The sequence below is a fragment of the Tetrao urogallus genome (assembly GCF_951394365.1).
Source record: "Tetrao urogallus genome assembly, chromosome: 7".
Classification (NCBI taxonomy): Eukaryota; Metazoa; Chordata; class Aves; order Galliformes; family Phasianidae; genus Tetrao; species Tetrao urogallus.
In genome coordinates, this window is record NC_136820.1 from 11,170,907 (window position 1) to 11,196,037 (window position 25,131).

The 25,131-nt window shown below is 44.1% G+C and overlaps 1 protein-coding gene across 1 annotated transcript; it reads right to left on the minus strand.

Moving 5' to 3' along the window:
* Positions 1 to 4,567: 4,567 nt before the first annotated feature.
* GGCT (gamma-glutamylcyclotransferase) lies at positions 4,568 to 9,895 on the minus strand (the record flags this gene model as incomplete). The annotated part of the gene is made up of 4 exons (XM_079538022.1): positions 4,568 to 4,717; positions 6,484 to 6,619; positions 8,607 to 8,752; positions 9,782 to 9,895. 4 exons carry the CDS (start codon positions 9,893 to 9,895, stop codon positions 4,568 to 4,570), a joined length of 546 nt encoding a protein of 181 aa, XP_079394148.1.
* Positions 9,896 to 25,131: the final 15,236 nt, after the last annotated feature.

Here is a 25,131-nt window from a genome sequence, read left to right on the forward strand (position 1 = left end):
GTCTAGCTTAAATTGATTGGAAACAGGCGACCAATGCACGGATGTTATGAGGTACCAAACTTATCTGCAAGTCCATCATCTTTCTTTCTGGCAAGAGTCCCAGCTTCCACAGCGTGGCCTGTTGGCGTGACAGATGATGGGGTTACAATGCACCAAGTCTCCTATTACATGGATCTACTAGATGTACAGTGCTGGGGTATGTTTAAGGGCAAACACTTATGTGGCTTCAAAAAAGGTGTTGGAAGCAATCACATGCTAGACCACGGAGTTCTCTCTCTTATATTGGGCACTCCAGTTGCTGGATTCAATTCCAGTGCATCAGTCAAGGGGAGAACCATTGCCTCATTTAACAGCCATCCCATTTCTGAAAGGGCTAATGAATTAAAGAATTTCCTGAAAGCCACCCCAAACTTCTTACAGTCCAATTAAGATATCACTAAGTTACAATGAAGAGATATCAGCTGTTCTAGCAGCTACAGCTGAACATTAGCAGTGAGGTTTGTACAAAGGGTATACACACAGGGAGAAATGGAAATAATTGCCAGCTATGTGAAGTCCCTAAATCAGCAGAACACCGAAGAAGGAACAGAGGGAGGCAAGAGCAATACACCTGGGCAAAGCAGGGGTCTGGTATGGAGAGACAAGGGGACAGGCACAACTGGAGAAGAGCTTCTTGTCTGAGAATAGAATGGACTTCTCCCTGAAGGGGAAAGAAAAAATGAATGGTTTACAATGGTGCTGTAAAGGAAATTCAGATAGCCTCTTTGGGGACAGCAGCTTCAGTCCAATGAAGAGAACAGAAAACTATCAGGAACTAAAAAGAATCAGAAAGAAGAGTGCTCACCCATCCATTGTAAAGGCAAAGAAAAGACAGAGGGCAGCCCTGGCGTCTGAATGAAGAGTCAGTGGAGATAGAAGGGATGTCAAAAGCAATTGCAAGGCTGGCAAGGGATGCTTATCGTAAGCCTGCAAAAGTGAAAATAACAAAGAGGAAGAAAGATGGGTACCGGGCCTAGAATAAGGAGGGAAATGAAAAAGTGAAGTGAAATTTCTCACACTATCAGAGGTTACAGCAAGGTTTTATGTAATCCATGTCAACAAGCAGCAGCACTGCTGATAGCTTCTGAGGGAAGGTATCTGCACATCTATCCAGTGCTTCTTCTGACTTCCCTTTATTTAAAAGTCCTCAGCATTGTGCAAGCATAAATACAGTTACAGCTTTCCTGGCCTTGCCCTTCTTATATCCTCTTTTCACTAAGATCACTTACTTTCCTTCTAACAAAACTGCCATGCTTGCTCAACTGCCAGTTCTGTGAGTCCTCTGGAGTGAGGAACGCTCTGGTTTACTGGTAGCAATAGCATTTATTACAACAAGATCTTATTAAAAGGAAACGTAGATAAAGAAGTTGAAAGGTCTCAATAGCTGAAAAGAACTCCACATTTGGGTAAACTGAAGAATTAACTCCACACCGAGTCAGCTGCTCCCAAATAGACGGGGTATGACCAAGCAACAAAGCCCATAGAAGGAGCAAACTAATTAATAGCAGACACTGAGAGAAGCTTATTTGAGACCAACATCAATACTTCTGAAGAGCTGAAAACTAAATCGATAGTAATTTTGTTCTGCAGTTTTGTTAATCCAGCAAAAACTGTTCCTATAATTCTCTGTGAAATGAAGTCCCATGCCATAGCACTAGCTACTAGCAGCCAGCAGCTGGAATATCGTCAAGATTTCACAGCGCCCTGTAGCCAGTTCTGGCAGTGGCAACAGCTAAGTATGTGCATACACCTCAGTGCCAGCCCAGGGCAAGTGGAGTCTTGGAGAGACTTTCCCATATTTGTTGGCAAATCTTCTGTCAGCAGCATTAGAAGTTACTCTTACAGAGGTGGCTCTCTTTCCCTCAGAAGCACGAGCCATTGTGCCTCCAGCACCAATCTGTCTCCTGGGACAAGCTATTTTACAGTGATAACCATCCCACTGCAGGGTCGCTACTGCAAAAGGAGAACTGGGGATCATGATGTATTTTCTTTAACGATGGCAATCCTGGCTCACTCGGACAGTCTAAACTCAAGAATTTGCTTGAATTTGAAAGAAATTGATTTTACCAATCTTAATTCATGTGTGACACAATGTCTTTGAACACAGCAAATAAAGGAGAGTTTACTTCTGCTCATTCTTAATTTCAGAGCTGTTTCTAATTGTAACCTCATCTTTAACAGAACATCAACTATTTCACATAGTACAAGAACAGCACCAAAGTGCAGGCGCCAGAATGGGGCAGGCAGCTCTCACTTCTCACATCCACCCGATTTGTGCGTTAACTGAGGAAAGCACCGAGGCCGCAGTGATTGCCGTGTGAGTCAGTGCACGCAGATGGATCCTCCGTCAAGCTCACAAGCAAACGTCACTTAATGTCTGTATCCCCCTCCGAAGGACAAGGCCCTCACCAACCCGTCCCGCCGCTCTCGTCCCCATCCCCAGGCGCGTTACATCGCCGCCAGCGAGCGGCTCCGCGGCTCTCACTCGTGGCACCGGCTCACAGCCTCGAGCGCGACAGCATTAGAGGCAGAAACTTTGATTTCTGCCCTTGAACCCCCGAGCTCGGGCTCGGGCTCCGGCCGTACTGCCTCCTCCTCCCGCCGCCCGGCCCGCACAACAGAACGCAGCGCCCGACCCCCCTCGCCCGTCCCGGCCTTTCCCCTGCACTCACCGCGGCGCGGACGGCGCGAAGGGGAGGAGCGGATCGGCGCTGCCCCCGCCCCGGCCCGCGGGGAAGCAGCTCCCGCCCCACGCGCGGTCTCTCCTCCCGGGCGGAAAGCGGCTCCTCCCCGCGGAGCCGTGGCCGAAGGCCTATTTCCTTCGTGAGCCTGCTCTCCTCCCCACAGCTGGCCGAAGGCGTCTTCCTCGCAAAGCCCGCCATTCCTCCTCCTCTGAGGCACAGCCCTTCCCCGTCCTGCACGGGCTCACAGCGCTTTCCTCAGCAGGAGCCATCAAGCACGCACCATCAGTTCCCTCCGCTGGGGCAGCCAGGTGATTATTTTCCATTTTTTTCTTGCTAAAACACTCACTTAAAAGTGCCCAAGGAGCCCGGTAAAGGTAAAGCAAAGCAAGCAATTGTGGCATTAAGGTGCTGGGCCGTTTGTTTTTTGCCCTCTGTGCTGCAAATTGCATCCATGAGAAGTACAAAGAGCCAAAGAAAGTTTCAGTTATGCTTCCACATCACCCACTTTATAGCTTAAATAAGTTCCCAAAGAACACATTGCACAGGCACGGGGAGGTTTGATAACTGCATTTTTATGTACTCAGGTTCAGACCAGGCAACGCTAATACAAAAAGTACCATGTTTTACAGCATCTGTGGTGCCCAGCTTTAGGAACAGCCCTCATGTTGTACGTGACATCAGGACAGCAACTACATGCATCCCTGGCAGAAGTCCACAGGAGTGAAAAAATACACAGAGAAGACATGGTAAATTTGCTACTTTTTCATTTTTTCCATCTAAGCTGCCACACGATGACACTGATTATATCTTAGGGCACAGAAGAGAAGCCGATGTTCAGTAGCTTCGCATCATACAGGTTGCCAGTTTTCCTTTGTCATCTTCAGACAAGGGGCTGCCATGTACCATAGACTGTAAAGTACTGTAGAAGTACTGTAAACCTTACAAGTGCCACCAGTTTTGCAGGAGATTGTCAATGCTGTGAGAAAAAGGCAACGTCTGTTCACCTATGGTTTAATACACAATGCTACGACACAGATGCACTAGGATTAATTCACAGGAGATTTGGTCTGAAGTACAGTGAAATCAGCAAATCCTAGATAAAAACCAAGACAGTTAGAGAAGTAGTTAAAAAGCACAGAATTATCAAAAAATGATTATTTAGAATCTGTTAGTTGTACCTAAGTAGTTCAGCTATGCTGATTATTAGAAAAGGGGAGGCAGTTATACTTCGAGTAAGATCCTTTGCTGAATGCCGTTTTCAAGCCTGAGTCCCTTTTCAGGTTAACACTTTAAAACATGGAAATAGTTAAAAATATTTCTCTTTTGTTAATTATATAAATGGAAACAGTAACACCACAGTTTCAGATAGGTTGGGCTTAAGCCTTTGTGAGAACACAGAAAAAAGTTCAGTATGGCTTTAGAGTGCAGAGTAGACTGGACTCTAACAAATCTTTGAAAATCTTGACAATTGTGTATACATTTGTGAACAAAGGGCCTGATCCTGCAGCCCTCATTCCTCGGAGAGTAACTGAGCTGCAAATAGCTAGCAAAATGGGCCTTTTCTTTTAATGGTCTGTATAGAGGACAGAAAGCACAAATTTGTGTGCAGAGCTGCATAAGAATTACAGAAAGCTAATTCACCGATCTGCATGTACTTAAGCTATAAATACAAAGTGAAGAAGTTGTCAATGTCAGTGTGTCTCCAGACTGCAAATTATGTCTAATAGTTTACTGTAGATATACAGCAAGCTCCTCTTCTCTTGATAAATAAAGAAACCGTTGGTCAGCACAGCAAGGAGAAGGATCTAACTCAAGGTGAATGGCCAAGCAAGCACAGAATTATTCTATGCAAAATTTACTTTGTTTGCTTTAATAGTAGCTTCAATTTCTTCTAGGATCGGCACCGGTCCTGCATAGTTATTAGTTTCAATAGCTTCTAATTTCTTCTGATACTCAATTGGCAAGCCATTCTGTTTTGCACCCATGCAGATAACCTACAGATTAAAAGGAAAGGAAAAAAAGACTTCAATAGTAATGTTAATAAAAACAGATCCCTCCAAACATTTGCTGAAACAGAAAGAACCACTTAAAGCAACATAAGAAAACCAGGGAGTACCAAAGCTACCTAAGATTTTGAAATGCTACCAACATGCTCAAGAGTCCACAATTAAGTTTTTCATTCAGTTATTCAGATCAAATCCAAAGCACAACAGTGAATGCCTAGATAGGCTACAGGAGTAACAGAAATTGATATTTGGTTTAGTGAAAATAGATTCCTTAGTTTGTTTGTTACTGCAGCTTTCCTTCTACACTAAAAAAAAAAAAAGAAAAAAAAAAGAAAACCTGAACTTTTAGTTCAAGAGAAACTTGGTGACTGTGAGAGGAAAAGAGAAGGATGTAGGAGCCCAGGCTTGAAGGACTCACTAGCAAGCTGTCAAATAGGAGTGAAAGAGATAAATGCACAGACTTTAGAAACTGACAGTATTGCAAATATTCATTCATGCATTGAACAGCCAGGATACCCAAGGATGAAGTGCCTAGAAGTGATTAATTTACCACAAGAAGTACACAACAACAGATGGATGCAAATGCAGTCACCTTTATAAATTTCTAGCCTTCTTACCTGGTTACTTTAGTTTAAACAAATAAATCAGGCTGAGGTGGGAGGAGGGGGGGGTGGGGGTAGAGAACAACCTACCCTGATAACAGCAGGAAGGAATATTTAACTGGATAAAGTTGCAGAAATTGGAAGTCTGCTCTTACAGCATACTAGGGAGAGCTCAGGTGCAGCAACAGACTCAATGAATCGATTCCTTGAAAAGCCCTGAAGATCTGTTTTGACAGGAAGCAGGAGGGGAAGGGGGAAGTTTGTGAAATAACAAAGCCTGCTTTCTAAGCAAGCTTTCTCTTAAGACATCCTGCAGCAGCAAAGCAGGTCTTTGCTGTGCTCCCAGAAGATGATTTGTGGGAGTCAGTTCCTTAGTTCAGATAGGAAAGTGAGCTATAACAGACTTGAGCCCAGTTTCTTTGCTTTTGGTTAAAAACAGAAAACATAAACAAAAAAACAATGCTACAGTGGTGTCTATTTGCAGTTGCTAACAACTGCAGAATTCCAGACATGCAGTCGTGCCACTTGAGGCTAGGTCCTCATCAGATCTCGCAAGCCAAGCAGGTCAAGCCTGCTGCGTGACTGAATCACGTCTCTCTACACTCAGCGAGTTCCAGAACAGTGTTGAAACACTTTTGCCTCACCAGCCACCAAGTGAGAACCCCGCAGTGCCCTACGGTGGTGGTGGAAACCTGTGATCTACTCAGGATGCAACTGGTAAAATGAGGCAGGTGAACCTACGTACTAGAAGATAGCTAGACTACAAGCCAGGTACTGTGTTCACCCCATGGAAGTTTCCTCTGTCCTAGAACTATGCTCCACTGAAGTGGAATATTTTAATTTTTTAGTTCCAAACAGAAAATTGGAAACAACTGGCATCTTTCGGAAATCCATGTGTCAGTCATCACTAATTCATGAGTTAAATAGAGGCTTCATGCAAAGCAGAACTAAAGCAGACAATAAAACTGATTTAGTACATCTTTATGATGTTCTGCAAGCACCATTACACTATTACATTGCACAAGGATTAAGTTGTTCCTTAACGTTAGAATTACTCATGCCTTTCATCCACTGTCAATAAAGTACTTATTAAACAGGACACAAGTGCTGCATTATATATTTCTGTTCACTCTCTCCAGATGCAATACCCACCTTTTTATACTGGGGAGAGGGAGGACCACAGACATAGTCCTTCATCTGGTAGCTTCGACAGGTCAGAACCTTTCCTTCTTCAGCGTGGACATTAACTTCTATTGGGACATAAATGCCATCTTCAACTCCCTCTTGCCTAAAAACGACATATATTCCTTTCATGCCTAATAATCAATGTGGAGTAACATCTTTCAAACTGTGCAATTAAACATATACATTTAGCATAATAATTCAGAACACTGATCTGCACAGTTATCTAACTTAAAGAAATAAAGCAAAACATAATACAGTACTTTTGTGCAAATTACTTTCATTACTGTGCAAGTCTGGTAATCTTCAAGAGAAACTCAATCAAGATTATCAGATTACAAGTAATTAAACATTTGCAAAGTTGTATCTTGCCACTGTGTTACATTTGATTAAGAAGAAACTGGCACAACTCTTGCCATGAACATTCCAAAGTGAATAATCCAAGACAACCTTTAATTTGTGCAACACTTGTACAGTAACAAACATTTAATTCAGGACATATACATATATATATATAGTTTTTCTGACTAGTAAAATCATGCTGCCTTAGGAAATTAAAAGCAAGTACAAAACCAGAGCTACCTTTTGATTTTAACCTTTAGCATTTAGCTACCAATGGATGTCTGAATACAGAGTTCAAGAAGAGTTAGGACAATGCTTTCAGGTTTAACTTTTTGGTAGTCCTATATGGAGCCAGAAGCTAGATTTGATGATCCTTGTGGGTTTATTCCAACTCGGGATATTCAATGGTTCTATTATCATTACAAAAGGCAAGAATGCATCCTATTTCCATCCATTTCCAGTTCACATTCTTGGAACCAGTGAGGTAGCTAGGAAAAAGTTAATGCCTTTTTGGTGAAGTTATAGCACTTAAGTCTCTAGCATCTTAACTAGCATTAAAGGATATTCCTTCTCTAAAAAAAGTCAGGAATCTGCAATTCCATGGCATGTAAGCAACACTTTTTGAAGTTAAAATATAAAATATTGCCTCTAAAGGGAAGAACAAGTACTTCCAGGCAGGATCCTTACTTGGTGAAGTTTACTTGGGGAAAGAATAGATTTCAGTATGGGTCAGCAGGGGCTTGGTTCCCCATCCCTAGCTGATGGGGAACCAGGTAGATAAGAAAGTAGGGACATGTGAAGCTCCCTCCAGCCAGGAGCATGCTACCTAGATGCCTTCTCTGGGACTAGCACTCCCAAGCAGGACATGAGAGTGCTGACTGTGCCCCTTCTCATTATCGGTCAATAGTTTGTTATCTTCCAGCTTCACTGTAGGCAATGAAAAGCAAGTTGGAGCTTCAAATTTCATAGCCAAGATTATAAGAACATACCTATGTAGCACAGTGCAGTCATAACGAAGGTTGCTATAGTACCAGAAGCAGGAGAACTATGTTAGCCTAATGCTTTTACCTAGCTTAATATGCCTTGCTTCTTTATCCTCACTAGCCCACTGCTACAGTTATTTGACAGTAACAAACTGCTTTGAACAAACGATCCTCTTGCACCAGAAGTGAAGTCCTTCCTTGGGCCCTGCAGGAAGTTTTGCTACTCCTTCATCTGTTTACCCAGATGGTCTTCCAGACTCTCCAACCTGAGTACAGGTTGGGAACAACTTGCTCAGACTGCCTCTGTCTTAATTACTGAATACAGGCAGAACATTCCCCCCCACCATGCACCATGCACTGCAATGGTGCAGGGAACCTCTCCCTTTTAAAGGGAGAAACAATACTGCCCCAGCTCCCTGCCTGGATCTTCCTTAAGGACAAAGTTTAGAGGCATTTATGGAACAGAATATTCTGAGGAAAGGAGTTTAAAAAAAAAGAAGTGTAACCTGCCCAGTGTATCAGCTCCAAATCAACATCCATACTTTACTAAAATATCCCTAACGTAGTTTTTACTTGAAAACAAAGCTATTTTAATCTCAAATATTTTAAAAGCAATTACACATACAATGGAGTGATATGCACATATTAAAATCCAAAGCATCTTCTTGATCGCAGCAAAAGCTTCCACACTGCTTGTCATAGAAAGTTACCTATTACTTTTGAATTGCTCTCTAAAGTAATAGAAGACAGTGAAGTTAAGTCACCTACTTATCCAGTGAACTTATATTGCTAGCGTTCAATTTCCACACTATTCCCCACACTTCGTCTCCAGGGCTCTGAACAATGGTAGCTGTACCTCCATGCCAGATAGAACTTGTCCTGCCTTGATGATGGCCAAAAGTGAGCTTAAAATCCTGCAAATGAAACCAATGCAGACAATGAATTTCTACTTTGCTTAAGATAGGGGCTGTGATCTGTTCTTGATGCAAAAGGGGCAGCTGAAGCACAGCCTACAAGAAGCCATCTGGGGCTGTGGGAGGAAGAAGTGATAGTCCTGAAGGCAGGATCTCAAAGGGGCAGAAGTCAGCCTTTTCCATCTCTGCAGGGGGAAAAGGGACAAAGGGGAAAGAGGTCTGCCAGAAAACACTGCCGGCAGAAGTCTCATTTGCAGACACCTAACTACTAACTAACCATTTCTAGTGCTGTGAGAAAAGAGGTAATAATGAAGCTTCCAAGACACAGAGCTTTGGGCCTTTTCCTCATTCTCTAATAGAGGTGCCCAGGCATAAGATACCATTTGTGTATTTTCTCATGTTTTATGCTGTTTCGTCGCTCAATTGGAACATTCCTGGGTATTTTTATGTCGAGACATGTCTCCTTGACCGAGCTTTACTCACAGAATGGATTGGGTTGGAAGGCATCTTAAATGCCAGCTGTCTCCAACCCCATGCAAGTCAAAATATTGCTTCAGAAACCAAGTACTTTTTTTCTTACAGCTAATACCGAATGTTGCCATAGAGGCAAAATAGAACAACTTGTTCTTGCATTTTCCCAGGGTCATTTCACACCTGATCTCACAGAGGTCAGAGTTTCATTCCAACCTGTAGCCCTTTCCTAGCAGGAAAGGAGAGAGCTTTAAGGAAGGCTGCCTGTGCAATAAGAAAATAAAACAAAGTGGCAATGACAAAAGAAGATTCCAAAAAAAAATTCGAAACAGCAACACAACCAAAAAAAAAAAACTTATGCAGCCGCCCAGCTTTACTTGTACGTATCCGGGCTCTGATCAGCGCTGCTGTGCTGTAAGGACCCTGGACAAGGCCCCGCAGGCAGGGAAGCACGCAGCTGAAGCCGGCTGCTGCTCGCAGGGCAGCCCCGGGGTTGCGCTCCCGAAGAGCCGCTCCCCGCTCACAAACCGCTCCCCCCGCCGCCCGCCCCGCACACACCTGCAGGCGGCCCCGGGCGCAGAGCGCCGCCGAGGGGTTGCGCAGCAGCAGCCGCTCCCGCAGCAGATTGCTGCCGTAAGCGAAGTACAGCACGCGATCCTCGCCCGCCTCCATCGCCCCGCTCTCGGCCCGGCCCCACGCACCCCCTCTGCGGCGCCCGCCCCGCGCCGGCTGCCTGGGCGGGACCTCCTCTCAGCGCCGCCCGCCATTGGCTGGCAGCCCGCGCGCCGCCGTGCTTCGCGCCGAGAGGTAGTGACGTGCCGGCGGTCCGGAAGGCCGACGGTGAGCTGGGCTGCGTCTGCACGGGGTGGCCGGCAGGGGAGCGTGCGATTGTGCTCTGCACTCGTGGGGTCCCATCTGGAGTACTGCCTCCAGGTCTGGGGCCTCGGCACAAGAAGGATGCAGAGCTGTTGGAGCGTGTCCAGAGGAGGGCAGCAAAGATGATGAGAGGGCTGGAGCACCTCTCTTGTGAAGAAAGGCTGAGGGAGCCGGGACTGTGCAGTCTGGGGAAGAGAGGGCTGTGAGGAGACTCCACTGCAGCCTTCAGTACTTGAAGGGAGCTTATAAGCAAGAGAGAGTGACTTTTTACACAGGCAGGCAGTGATGGGACAAGCTAAGTTTCCCAACACAGGAAATTTAGGTTAGATGTTAATAATTCTTCACTCAGAGGGCAGTGAGGCCCTGGCACAGCTGCGCAGAGAGGCTGTGGTGCCCCATCCCTAGAGGCACTCAAGGCAGGGTTGGATGGGGCCCTGGGCAGCTGAGCTGCTGGGTGGCAGCCCTGCCCATGGCAGGGGGTTGGGCCTGGGTGGGCTTTCAGGTCCCTTCCAGCCCAAACCATTCTGTGATTCTATGAAAATATAATTGGTAGAGCCCAGCTGTTCACTTAAGCCCACAGGCAATGGTGTCACTATGGCTGCAAAATATAATTTAAAGAGGGAGTGTTAACTGTGAATCTCACTGACAGCACAGCAGGTTTTCCAGACTGGTCAAAACACACAAAGGACTGTGCTAATTAGGAATTAGCCCCTGAATTCCCTGTATCTTCTCTCCATGACACCAGGATGTGGCACAGCTCAGGATATGACTGAGCAGGAGAAAAGGATGGTACTTGGTCTGAAGGAACAGATTTGCAAGCCTTCCTGCTGCTGTACATCCAATGATGGCAGTGAACACAACAAAAAACTGCATGTTTCCCATTGGGGAGTAAAAAAAAAAGGAAAAAAGAAAAGGGTGGAAGGAACTCTCCTCGTAATTTGAGCAGAAACCTGCAGAGTTTTGGTGGTAGTACCAGATTTTATGCTATTGCTCACCCAAGACTTCATGCAGGGCAGACTGTTTAAAAAGACCCTGCTTTTTGAAGTTAAACTAGTGTCAGAGACACTGACACAAGCCCTGTGCTAATCTATCTGCTGCCCCAAGCCAGTTTCCCCCTGCTGTAAAAGCAAACCCCGCACACAGCAAGCAGTCAGGAGCATGTCTCATACTTGGGAGGCTCCCAAGGATTGGGTGCAGAGGAGAGTTCTGGATGCCCACTGGTGTTCTACATTGTCCATGGAGGAGATCAGGAGGGTTATTTGTACAAAAGTAGGATTTTATTCCCATCAGATTTTTATCCCTAAGCAGAATTTACTCCTGAGTCCCCTCATATCCTACTTAGGATTTTAGGGACCTGAAAAAAAGTGTTAGGCAGTGGGATAAGTGAAACCTGCTGAAATATGTGGCAGTCATTCAGTGTGCCTGCCTGCCTCCTGGCTGTCACAGCGTGAGCCTTAATTAATACTCAAAAAGTAAGAACTTGGAGGAATAATAAGGGCATCTGATGCAAATGAACCACTTGTGCAGTCCTCCCCACAGTTTTCCTCTCCTCCTCCCCCAGGAGCCCTGGCAGGATGTGCTCTGCAATTAGTATATCAGTGAAATGGTCCCTATTTGCTGCAAGGCAGTTATTATGGCTGTGATAGCTTCTTGATATGATGTGCAAGGTCTGGGGGGCTGCCAAGATTTTATGTTCATGAGAATGAATGCAAATGATTTTACAATCATTTTGTAAATGTTGTGGTGTTGCTGTGCTTGTTCCTTCCCTATAAAATAGAGACCATAAAATCCTGTGCGAGCGCAGCCTCCTGTCCTGCACAATAGAGCAGCCTGGGGCTCCTGACAGCTCTGACCAGGGGGAGTATCCGTCATTCATTGTGCAGTTCTGTTTTCACATTTCTGCAAATAGCACATGTGGTCATTTAGGGGAAATGAACTGTTACAGTGCCTGTGTCTGTGCATGCTTCCACCTGCCTTGTCTTGGCTGTGGCCAGTGCCAAAGCAAGCTTGGGGCCCATGCTGAGGCAGCGCAGAGCTCTCCCTGGCTGCTACACGCTCAGCGTGGTTCTGAGGTATCTGCAGGTCTGCACCATTCAGCGTGGGGAGCAAGCAAAGAGGGAGGGCCGTGAGGTTTATTCCTATATAGGGAAGAGGGGGGTGTGCATCTCCTGGAACCTGGGTTTGTGCATGTAGACCATGATGAGTTTCTCGAGTTCCTTCAGACTCTTGTAGAGGCAAAACATATGGGAGCTATTAGAAAAAAAAAAAAAAAAAAGCTAAAAAGATAATGTGCTTGAAATCTGGAGATGTGAAAAGGGGGAGATTGCTTTTGCAAACAGATCCCAGTGTGTGCAGTCATGGCATGCAGCTAACTTTAGTCATTTTGACTTGTGACACATTCTGCTCCGTTCAGTACTGCAGGTACTTGCAGGTGTGTGACTTCAGCAACTGGTTTAAAGATCTTGCCAAAAATTACATCAGCTTTCACATGACCTAGTTCTGTACTTCTTCTTTTGTGCTTTCCTCTCTGTAAGCACTTCTGTGCTGTTAACCTTCAGCCTGCAGAAGACATTGTGTGGCTCCAGCCCCTTTGTGGGGTCATGTCTTGTAGACACATGCTTTCCACAAAGCAGCATCATGGTGCTTCTTAAGCTATGAAGACAGTTATGTCCTGGTGGAAGGCATCCCTTTGAGCAGGACAGGAGAAAAAGCCTTCTGGAGGGAAGGGTGCTAACACTGCTTTGCTTTCTTTATCAGATACATCATGAATTGTCACATTTGTGACATCTTGGGTATAAAAGGCAGAGAAGCCATCCACAGGCTGCACCCTGCACCTGCAGATCTTCATTAAAATTGATGGCTCACAGAAAGTTGCCCAACAGGTGAATTTCTCCTTCTGAGTGCAGTTACGGTACCCAGGACCATGAGCCTGGCACACAGGAAAACCAGCCATTGAGAGCTTTGTTTTGGTAATCACTGTATAATGGCTTCATCCATGCTCTCATCATTTCTTTGCTGAACAGCAGCTATGGAGAGCTGGATTTTGTTTCATACAGTCCTTGATGCTCTAGTCTGTTTTACTGTGTAAGTGCAGTGACTATGCCACTGTTACACACATTCTTTGGTGCTCATCCCAGCCACTTCTGGGCAATTTCTGCCACACCTGCGGGAATCTACCAATCTCGATGTCTCCATCTTGTGTGAGTTGTAGAAAAGGAGCAGTTGGGCAAAAAATAGATCTCAAACAGGTGAAGGTGGATCTAAGGGGATAACCTCTCAGTCTCTGATTTGTAACGAGCCATAAAATAATCACTGGACAGCAAGATACGAATCCAAAGCTCAGATGTCTGAGATTCAGTGCTCTGTGTGGGCTTGTTCCTCAGACAGAGCTCTTCTGCATCAGAACTTCTTGCCAGATGAGTGTCATTGATGTGAGGAGCACTCGTGGCATAAATTCAGTCCCAGATCACATCTATTATTTACAGGGTTTGCAGAGTGCAGGGACTTACAGAAGTCCCATCCCAGTGAGGCATAGAATGGCTGATAAACAGGAGAATAACAACATTTTCTTCCATGACACATGTGGCCCTAAGCATCTCTAGGGATGCACATTTGGTAGCTGCTTGAAATAGGCTTATTTCATCTCTGCCCTCATAGGAAGCCCTGATTCATTTTTATTTTTCCAAGCAGTCAGGAAAAAAAATCTTTTCAGTAAGACAAGGCAGGTCCTCATTCCTTCCTTACGACTCACAGGAGAATTGCGGTGTAGGGAGGGAGGATCATCTGTGGAGCTGGTGTTTTGTGGGAATGTCAGTTGGTGCTGCTTGTGCTGGAAAACAGATACACGAATAATTGCAGGTGGTAGTTGTCACTGATCGGGCCAGTCAGGACTGCGTTATACAAAGTGCTCCTCTGACGTTCCACTGCATTCAATTGGGAAGAAAAAGAAAAGAAAAAAAAAAGTTTTTGATGAATGCTAAGGGCATCTGACCACCAGGTGCCACTCTTGCTCCACAGGGAATACGGGCGACTGTAAGACCAGGCGTGGTTTGCAGGAAAAGCCAGAACAGGCAGACATCACTGTTTTTGTCCCTGTCTGGATTGGACTGAACAAAGAGATTTAGTAGTTGCTTTAAGCACAATAGTTACCCCTTCAATTTTGGCCGTGGAATTCAAGCTGAAGGTTTCTGCTCTGTAACCAATCAAAGCTTCTCAAAAGCTGGTGCTGGGTGACCAATACATAAGGCTGGAATTGAGACTGTACTTCAGTATGATATGCACACGGTCTGAAAATCGGGTCATTTAAAGCAGCCTTAACTCCATCACGCCGTGGCAGAGGTGGCTGAATCCTGTGGTTAGCACTGCAAATGCAGGCTATCCATATTGCCATGGCTGGGGAGGCTGCGTGGTTGGACGCACAGAAATTTCTGAGTTGTAACTTCTCTGCCTGCAGTTTGTTTCATGGATGCTCACCATATGCGAGCTGTCTGCCACAGCTTTCTGTCCTGTGCAAAGCTGCAGGAAGTAATATTTGAAGTGATCGTATCAACACTTATAAATACCTACAGTACAGGAATCAAGTGGATGGGACCAGGCTCTCTTTGGTGGTCCCCAGTGACAGGACAAGGGGAAACAAGCAAAAACTGCAACACAGGAAGTTTCATCTGAACACGAGGAAGAACTTGTTTACTGTGAGTGTGATGCAGCACTGGAACAGGCTGTCCAGAGAAGTAGCAGAATCTCCTTCTCTGGAGATATTCAAGATGTACCTGGGCACCTTCCTGTGTGATCTTCTATATGGAAATTGCTTCAGCAAGAGGTTTGTGATCTCCAGAGGTCCCTTCTAACCCCTACAACTCTGTGAATCTGTGATTCTGGGCACAATTTTTGGTCTATGAAGGTTTCTGTCATAGGGGACAGAGTCCTCAGTTCATTTACGCATGAGACCAATCCCTTCTGGAGCTACTGCCACTGCCAGCCTTTCCAGGTCCCCTTGCATGCTTTTGTTTTCATGGAGAAAAGCAGAATTCCTATCTGCTTGCAAGCACAAGAGCTGCCCTACCAGTGACCCCAGAGGATGACTTATGGGATGCTGTAACCACTCTCATTTAGGGTAGAAAGGATCAATTTGCACTATTCTTGGTTTTATAGCCTTGGCTGATGTTTAAGTCTGAGGCACCATGTGGTCTTCTCATATGACCATACAACACATCAGTAAAGTCCAGTTTTCCTTTGATTGTGCTTGCCCTTCCCTTATCTCTCCCTGCTGTTAGATGACTCATTAGACCTGTTACTTAGATAGCCAACAACATCTTGCTCAAGGTCTCTAATCAGATCTCGTCCCGTCTGAGTTCTCCACAGGTTCAAAAACCTGACATTGCCTCTGTCTACTTCAGCTGGAGGCCTTTTTTTTGTTTACTGGTTGTCGCTGTCGACCTTTTCTTTTCCTAGATCATGAATAGAGAAGTCAAATGCAAGGTCATTGGGGGCCGCTGATTTCCAAATCCCAGAGCAAGTGATTTTTCAAGAACAATTCCATTATGTGATTATGTTATGGTCTCTTACTGGGTTTTCTCAGGGAACTCGTTCATCATAGAACAGCAGGTCTCAGCTTCCTGTAACACTCTCAAATCAATCTCGTGGTATTGCTGAAACCTTATTTTAATATCTTTCACTGTAATTGCTTAATCGTTTTCTTGAAGAGGCCATCCTGCTGTATTTACTAGCAATCAGGCTTTTCAAGAGATTACCTTTTTAGAACACAAGAGCTAAAAAAACCCACACATCAATCCAGATATCCTGAAAAAGGAACTGAAAAATGTGTTAAAAATGTCCTCACATTATAAAACCTCACATTGAGACTGTCCAGTTCTTCGGGATTTTTTGAGTGGTGAGTGAGGTGTCCCAGACAGAGCTGATAGGGGCAAGGTAGGGAACACAACATCCTTACTTGCATGGAGAGGAGTTACCCCACAGAGACTTTTGCAAGCGTGTTTTCAATGTCCCTTTTCTGATGTGCTTCTTGGAAGAAAGTAGATCAGCTGAACTCCAGAGCTAAATTTAATCTGCTATCTGTCTCACATGCACTAGTGAACCTCTGCTCCTGCTGGGCCAGAGTGATGTGGTCTTTTAGTTTATTTCTTGGATGAGAAAAGGAGGCATAGTCACAAGTAGTCCAAGTCAGTGGCTTGGGGCCCTGCTTCACAACTGATGTGAGAGAATAATGCAGGAGAAGTAAATAAATTGTGACCTTGCAAACAATGTCCAGCTGCAGCTGTTTGTACAAGGACAAAAAGCTGCTGCCATTGCTTCAATAGCTAGAGAGTTTAGGGCAGCTGTTACTTATGCATCTGTGCCAGTGATAAGGACTCCATCTGGCTCCAGCAGTTTTAGTTTTCAGGAACAATTTTCTCTTAAGTGAGCACTTTTGATTTGTATCTAGAGCATCTAAACCCTTCCACAGCCCATTCTGCTGGCATGTTGCTATACCTGCAGATTTGTTTGCACCTGCAGACTGCCATATCTGTTCTGCAGAACAAGTTCTTCCCACAGCAATAAGCACTCAGAGAGTTTCAAGTGTAGAGCTGCTGATAGAACAATCACAATTGCTGATCAAAATTTGCATCTTATCTTCCCCATGTCCATCTTTGTGGATAAAAGTGTGGTCATGCAAATGATAAGGAAAATACATTTCATTGTCCAGCTGGCCTCTTTCAAAGGGCCTTTTGCCCATTTCTGAATCATGAACCAGCTGATTTTTCATAGGACCCACCCTGGATCTCCTGCTCCTCTGCAGGCTTCTGGCCTCAACTCCCACCCATGCTCCATGTGCTGACGTGTAGGGGGAACCACGGTGTGTGCCGTCAGCACACTGGGCTTGCACCCAGCGTAGTGCCTCTGGGTGGTGCAAGAAGGGAAGAAATAGAAATAACTGCTTGTGCCCCCTGACTCGGAGCTAGGGAAAGTACAGCATGCCATCCTGTCGTCACCCCCAAAAATGGGTGCTCCTAAGTGACCAGCTGCATATTCAATGACGCCTTGCTCTGCCTGGATGAATGTCTTTCCAAAGGCAGAACTCCTCACGCTGTTCTGAGTGTACTGCAGTCATTGTTCTTTGCTCTCTTGAGGGTTGTACCTGCTCCTACGGCTAATTTAAGTTAGCTGTCTCTACTAATTAAGGCATCCTAATTCATGGAAAAATACTGAGCCTTTATCAGGCACTTCCTGGCTGGAATACAAAGTAGGAGACCAGAGCTGAGCATGAGAGAGATTGCTCTTTTGCTTTAAATAGCTTGCTAATGTGAAAATGTGGTTATAACCAAAGTCTCATGAGGATGAAGATATTTTCCTGCAGCTATAGCCCAAGTCTGGACTGTTTCTCCATTTCTGCTCAAACTCCCACTCCATACAAAATGGTGTTACCTGAGAAAAAGCTGTTTTTTGTTTGGGATGGCTTGTGCAAGCAGGGCTTTAAGCGGAGGAGAATGTGAAAGCAGTGCTATTCACTTCCCTAAGAGGGGTGACCCTGGAAGGGCATGGCAACCTGCCCATCTGCCTTCCAGCCCTGTGGCCAGCAGCTGGCTCAGAGGTAGCAAGGAAGAAGGGGTGGGGGGTGTCCTTCCCTTCTGGTTTGCTATTCTCCTGAACACCTCACACCAGCTGTTTCTCTGCTGCCCAGACACATCTAGCTCCCAACAGGAGTGGGGCTGAGCAGCTGGGGTGTGAATGCCAGAGCCCCAGGAGCTCTCTGACCACCAAGAGCAAAAAGAGGAGCATTTGGTAAGCATTCACCAGTCTGATGATTGTGATGATACATAATTTTTAAAGGGCACATTCAAACAAGCAAAGTACTTACTATCCTGTTTTATTGGCTTAGAATTTAATCATTCTTGCAATTGAGGAAGAAGACTAGAATCTGCCTTCTAATATAAGCAGTACAAAATTGCCTATCATCCTGACACACTTCATATGTGAAACTACGTACCTTTTCCAGAGCCTTATCATCCTTTTAACTTCTCACTGGAACACTAAATGATCCTTTGTATTGTTCCAATGGATCATTTCCATCAAGCACTGATTGTGAAGCCTCTCATTTGTGTGATATTTCTCCAGCACCCAATTCTGCTGCCGCAGATCCTGTGCTCTTGACTGACCAAGGCTGAAGAATCTAATCTTTGTTCACCGGTGTTTGTAGGATGGTGCCACAATCTCTTCTGTTTAGAGAGGGAGAGGAACGAGACAGCACAGAATCATAGAACATAGAATGGTTTGGGTTGGAAGCTACCTTAAAGCCCACCCAGTTCCAACCCCCTGCCATGGGCAGGGCTGCCACCTGGCCTTGAGCACCTCCAGGGATGGGGCACCACAGCTTCTTTGGGTAGCTGTGCTCACCAGCCTCTGAGTAAAGAATTTCCTCCTAACATCTAATCTAAATCTCTCCTCCTTTAGTTTAAAGCCGTTCCCCATTGTACTGTTACTACCAGACCATGTAAAAATGTCTGACTCCCTCCTATCTGCTCTTGGTGAAGCTGTGCTGGCTGTTACAGATCACCTCTATGTCCAGTATGTACCCTAACATAGCTTCCAGGAGGAGCTGCTCCATACACAGATGTGAGGCTCACCGCCCTGTAGTTCCCTGGGTCTCCTCTGGATGAACCATTAGAAGCTCCTTTCACTACACTGGATTATTTAAAACTCACTCAGTTTTGCAGAACATTCCCTGGGAATTATATTTTAAGCACTCTTGTGGTGAGCGTAAGAAAATTTGACAGAGGTCATTTCTGCCTTGTTTGATATTGATTTCTTCCCGATGAGGAAGCATTTTAACTGGGTTACAAAGTGTTCTTCTCTAAGATGCTTAAAATAGGACCGAGGAACCATTATGATATAAACTAATCAGCTGGACATCAAATTCAGAGATGATCCTGAAATTGCTTAGACATTGATTCTTCGTTATCTTTTCCCGTGGAGCCATATTGCTCAATTCTGTTATCATTGAACTGGTGCCAGAAGGAGGACATTTCAGAGAGCAGCAGCAATGCAGAAAACTAAGTTGTTGTGGGTTATTTATTTTTACCCCCACAGAAGATTGTGAAAATACTTCTCAATATTTTAACAGTGAATGTTTGTGATCAGAGAAATTGTAGCTTTGGGTACATTTTTATTGCTTCTCAATGGAACAGTGTTATTACTGATGATTGCAAAGGCAATTAGCAACAAGAGAACGGGTGTTGCAAGTACAGCATGATGCTCCTCTCAATATTATAGAATAAAGACATCAAATTAAAAGAAATCAGACAATTGGTTTACTCCTTGAAAGTCCCATTGAACCTATCCATGTAAAAAGAGGGCAAAACTGGGACCTTTCTTCTCTCTTTTATGTTCATTCCCGTTTGTTCTGTGTGTTTGAGAGCCTCGGATGAAAGGAACAATCCACAAGGTACAGTGCCGACCTTATTCAAACACCACAGAAATCAATTGGAAAATCTTCCTTGGGAACTGGACTAAGGCTGATATTAATCAGAAGCTGCCAAGCCTTAAGTACTTGTCTCTGCCCTAATGCAACGTTGCCTCTTACCACAACCCCTGTTTTGATTTAAGTCTCTTTTTTTTTTTTCCTGGAAAGGGTAGATTTTAAAGTGCCAATGATACAAAGGTAGCAGAGCTTCCAAGAGCTTGTGGGAAAATGTTCTGGGACACTTTCTCTATCTAAATATGGTCAGGAGCTAAGAGAAGGTCACAGCAATGATATAAGTGCATAGATGTGATTCTGTACAGTTAAGGTGTTGCAAAAATAAACATACACGAAGAGAGCTAATGCACTGAATGCCCATTCGTTGCTGGAGCTGAATGTTCCTGGTGTGTGGAGCAGGGAGCTCCCCTGAGGTCCAGGATCATGGTTCCAGGCAAAAATCCACTGATGCAAAGGAAAATTGCCATTTTCCTGGAGGGGTGTAGGATTTCGTAAAATCAATCTATGATCCTCCCTGGGGAAGATCCTATGCTGGTCTAAAGTGGCTGAGAGCTCTGTTAATATCAATTGAGGGTTTTGCCCACAGATTTTCTTTCCAGGGAGAATTGCTAGAGGCTCTGCAGTGGCTAATGGCTGCAATTCTCTATTAAGCTCTCTCATTGCAAAGGGTATTTATTTCTTTATGTTCCTTCTTTCTGTCTTCCAGTTGCTCTTGCTAACTCTTCCTCTTTGCCTTTTTGTCTTCCTTTACCCTTCTCTACCAACAGATTTTAAAACAAACAAACAAAAAGATCTTCAAACAGCCTCAGTTCCTCTGTTCTGCTGGTTGACCACTGCTAATTGACCCCAACACCTAGTGCATAACACTCCAAAGTCAACAAAGCAATTACTTGGAAAGAGCCAAAATCTCTGTATTTGTGTTTCTTCTTCTGAGCACTTCTCGGCTCTTGCCTTGAACGTGTTAAACTTTTCTCAGTCTCCATTTCAGTCCTGAGCCTGATTAAGTTACCATGTAGGCAGTGTTGTGGCTGCATTTTAAGCACAGAAGAGCTGAGGTTATCATTTGAAGTCACTTCTTCTGCTGCTTTCCAAAGACTCTGAAGTAACTGGTTCTCAGGGGAAAACAGTGTTCAGAAGCACAGCTCTGTCCTGGCTGCATGCAGCCTCCTCTTGATCTAGATATAAGGGCTAATGTGCTTACATTAAGCCTCTGGGAATAAATGTTTGCAAGGCAAGTATTTATTAAGAGATAAAATCTTACCAATTTATTTTAAAATAGGTTAAAAATAGTGGGTTTTTTTCCTCAGACCATGCATGGTATTGCACTTTCTGGGGTTGGAATAGCTGGCAAAACCAGTGTGACCCAAGAGTATAGACCACAAGCTCTGAGAAGGAAATGAAGTTCTGCCATAGCCATTTCCTTACCATCTGTATCCAGAGAGGGCATGTTGCAGTGCCACTCTTCGTTCTCCCTCAGTCAGTGGTCAAGGAAAGAAGTCCAGAAGTGCAGGCTTGTATTTTTTTTCTGTTAAGGTCCTTCTTTGAAACTGGCAGAGGAAAATCTCATCTGGTGGCAGATGTTTTTATCCTTTTTGCCAATAATGACGTGAAAAGCACTCCCTGACATGAGAGAGACAGATGCATTTTGGTCCTTCTTCTCCAAGGTTTCACATTCACACTTTCCATTTCACACAAAGGTGCTGGAACCAACAGGCTACAAACTACTGTCATGGGATGGATGGGGATTATTTTCCATCTCTCCTGTTGTACCAATCCAATTTTTGTACTTAATTCTTGTTTTTGTGCAGTGATTTGATATCATTCAGTGCTGAAATGAAACAAATGAAAGTTTGGTTTGGAAGGAATATTTTGATCAGAAATCTCTGTCCTTGTGTCAAATGTTCATCTTCTACCAACAGAACTTTTTTAGGTGGGGAGGTTTGTAAAAGTTTCTGCAGAGAGCAAATGTTGGTCAGTAATCACGTTTCCAAAATAGGAGAGTCCGAGTGCGTTATTTATGTGATGAGTGATGAGACTCTTCATTTACATCTCCTTCGCAGCTTTAGGAAAGAATGTGACTTGAAGCAATCTTAAATGTCACTGAATGAAAATAATTATATGAATTCATTGTATGAACTGTTTCACCAGTCCAAATCATTCATTAGCTTCAACATACGAAAATATTCTGCAGAGAACAAGAGAGGATTTTGTCTGAGAAGTTTAATTTTGTAAAATTTATGACTCCGTCGTTCAATTAAAGTCAGTGGAGTTGGCTAATAGGGAATTTGACCTCAAAAGAATAAATCTATCTCATGTTTTCTTTTATCAGGGTTTCAATAGATCAGTTTGTTTGCTGGCTGTCGGTTTCTAGGAGTTTGCTGTGGCAAACAATGAAGGGGTAATTGCAAATGCCTGTAGCAGAAGCTCTTTTAAATATTCTTTTCTTTCATGCCTGGATCTTCTGTTTCTTTCTAGAGTGAGTGTAAAGGGTATCTGAATCAGACGGAATTGCCCTTCTGACTTACTGCCATTTGGAAAGCGTATTGAGATGTCTCCAGGTAAAAGGGATGAGATGGTGGAGGAGGAGGGAAAGTGGATGAAATAACTGAGTGCAGTGTATTGTGTATTTTCTATAGCTTTTATCTTAGACATAGTAGGTGCCCAGTGAAAGCTGCTTCTCATATTACCAAGTTTCCATGCCCTTGGCAGCAGCACAGAGGTCGGACGTTCACGCAGAACTATTCATTGATGACCTCTCTGATGTGCTGAGCACAAACACACTTTTCTTCGCCCTGGGCATGCTGTACTTCTTCTATTCCCACTTGTTTCTTCAATAAACCTACTTACTCCGTCAGCTAGAGAAAACTGCCCCTGGCCTCATTTTTGCAAGCTGCTTCTTTGTCTCAGTGTATCTCACGAAGGAGTCTGGCAATTCAACAGAGAAATTTTCATTTGAGTGGTTCCTTAATTTCCACTCTATACCTTTGGCAATAAGTAGCAGGAGTGTGGACAGCCCCTGCGGGCAGACATGAAAGCAGGTGTAGCAATTTTTGACCCTTTCCAGGTTAAAGCAGCTGGAATTTTGGACTTTCCTTATATTTGCTTATAATTATAATGAGACAGCACTAAGCTACTTCTGCTGGATTTTTCTTATGACTTTATGCATGAATTAAAGCAATTTCCTCTTAGGGTCAGGTTGTTCGAAGAGTCTGTGCAGTAACAGATGTAAATAAACTAACATAAAATTGAACATTATGTTTCTCAGAATATATAGGCTGGTCTTTAACTCCTTTTTTAGTCTTAAATTCTGGCTATGAAAGCCTCTAGTGCACATGGTTTTCTTATGTGTTTGATTCTCTAAAAGCCTTGCAAGACTATACCTTTTTTGCACATATTAAAGGTCTGCTAGAAACGTGTAGAAGTGAACACAGGACCTGCAAGAGGTAGCCAGGGTCACAGATTAGGTCCTAGGCCAGAGTCAACAGCCAGGCTCTGAAAAAGACATTCAAACTCAAGACTGGGTCAGAAGTCTCTGCCAAGGTCTGAAAGTGATATGTGTTCATAAGCTGATAAGGGGAGAGTTTCGTACAGGGTAAATTCAGCTTGTGCGGGGAGCCAGCAAAAATGCTCTTCAATCCACTGCTCTCCCATTAAGCTCTTCATTGAGCACCCCATGGAAAGACCTTTTAGCCAAAGGAAAGACTATGGTATGTGCCGTGTGATTTTGTCTCTGATGCTGTCAGAACCCAATACAGGTAACCTCAGGTGTTCCACGCAATGAGAATTTAATGTTAATACCAAATTTACCTACTCAACATATTTGGCCTTACATGGCCGTACTTTGATTTAGCAGTGTAATGAGAGCACACTAAAAGCGTGATATAGCAGTTGTAACATGCAGCACAGTCACAGCACCAACACAGACCCCAAATTCTGCGTGCTCCACTGTTATGATGTCTGGTGTCCCACGTTGTCTGTCCTGTGCTGTGCCACACATACAGCCTGGCATTCAGTCCTGTGTTACTGCTGAACAAATCCCTTGACCTCAGGATAAATATTCCCACTTAATTTCAGTGGAGGAGACTGCAGGCAGCTCTCTCGTGCTACCAGCAATTTGGTCACCTGCATGTCCATGCTTTTCACTACGTGTGCAGCCAAAAGTTCTGTATACACCCTTTCTGTTTGGCTGTGGAAATGATGAATAGCATAGAGTTTTTTTCATATAAGAAAAAGGTCTGTTCCAACCAAAACCATTCAATGATTCTGTGATTCTTTACCAGAGAAGGTCCTGGAACAGGCTGCCCAGGGCAGTGGTCACAGCCTCAAGCTGACAGAGTTCAAGGATAATGACAGAGTTCATTGGATAATGCACTTAGACATAGGGTTTGGATTTTGGGTGGTGCTGTGTGGAGTCAGGAGCTGGACTCTATGGTACCTATCGGTCCCTTCTAACTCCAGATATTCTGTAATTCTGTGTTTATCCATACCATTCTGTTTTTATAGTGTTAGCTCTAGTAAACTGCAATTTAAATGATACCTTACAGAGTCTGAGTGCCTTTTATATTGTTATCATAATGGACTCGTACCTCCCTTCTGCCTACCTCATCTTCTAGATGAAAGGCTAGCTGCCTGCAAATTATTATGGTTATTATAATCATAGGCTTTTCCACTCCAATTTGGGCTTACATATCTAGATTTAGGAATTTGAAACAATATCGAGTGCATTTTGAGTTTTCATTTTTCATCATAATTCTAAAGCAATCTAATCCTAAGTAGTAGGTGAGCATAAATACATCCAAAAACAACTGCAGTTGTAACAGTGAAGAAATACACCTCATCTTATAGAATTAAGCACTTTCTTGTGGAATTAAAAAGGACCTGTTATTCGGACAGGGTTTCTCTTTGTAAGTCTGGAACTTTGAGAACCAAGATGATTTTAGCATCTGAGCTGCTACTGAACTTTTAAGAAACAGGCAGACAACTTGTGGTGCACCTTGCCTGCTGCATATCCACATGCTCACAAAGCAGTCAGATACATTCAGGCACAGTGATGTCCATCAGGCACTATTAGATCGGATATGACAGCTGGCTCAAGAAGTCTCTAAGGCCTGAGATGGCAGCAACTCAGAGGGTACTTTAGAGGAATTGGCCACATGTAGTATCCAGGTTCCCAAGAGCCTTCTCATAGACATCTGCTCCTGTTGATGCTCAGGGACAAGATACACTGACCTTCTGTCTGATCCATCTCTTAGTTCTTTTGTATTCGTACTGAGAAAGCAGTGTCGAATTACTGAGGTGATGAAGGAGAATCAAACTCAGAAAGACAGCGTATGCATAGGCAGGCTCCTGAAATACGGCTTATTAATGTTGCTCAGAGGGTAGAAGTCAAAATGAAAATGCCTGTCTGGCAGCTGGCCAAATTTCAAATGTTCCATATAGAAGGTTATGAAAAAAGCTTTACATAAACGGTATAATATGAAACTAATTTGTTTTTGGCAAACAAAATGGTTTGCAAACCGTAGATCAGATGTGTTTTTATGTGAGTGATGATTGTTTGCAC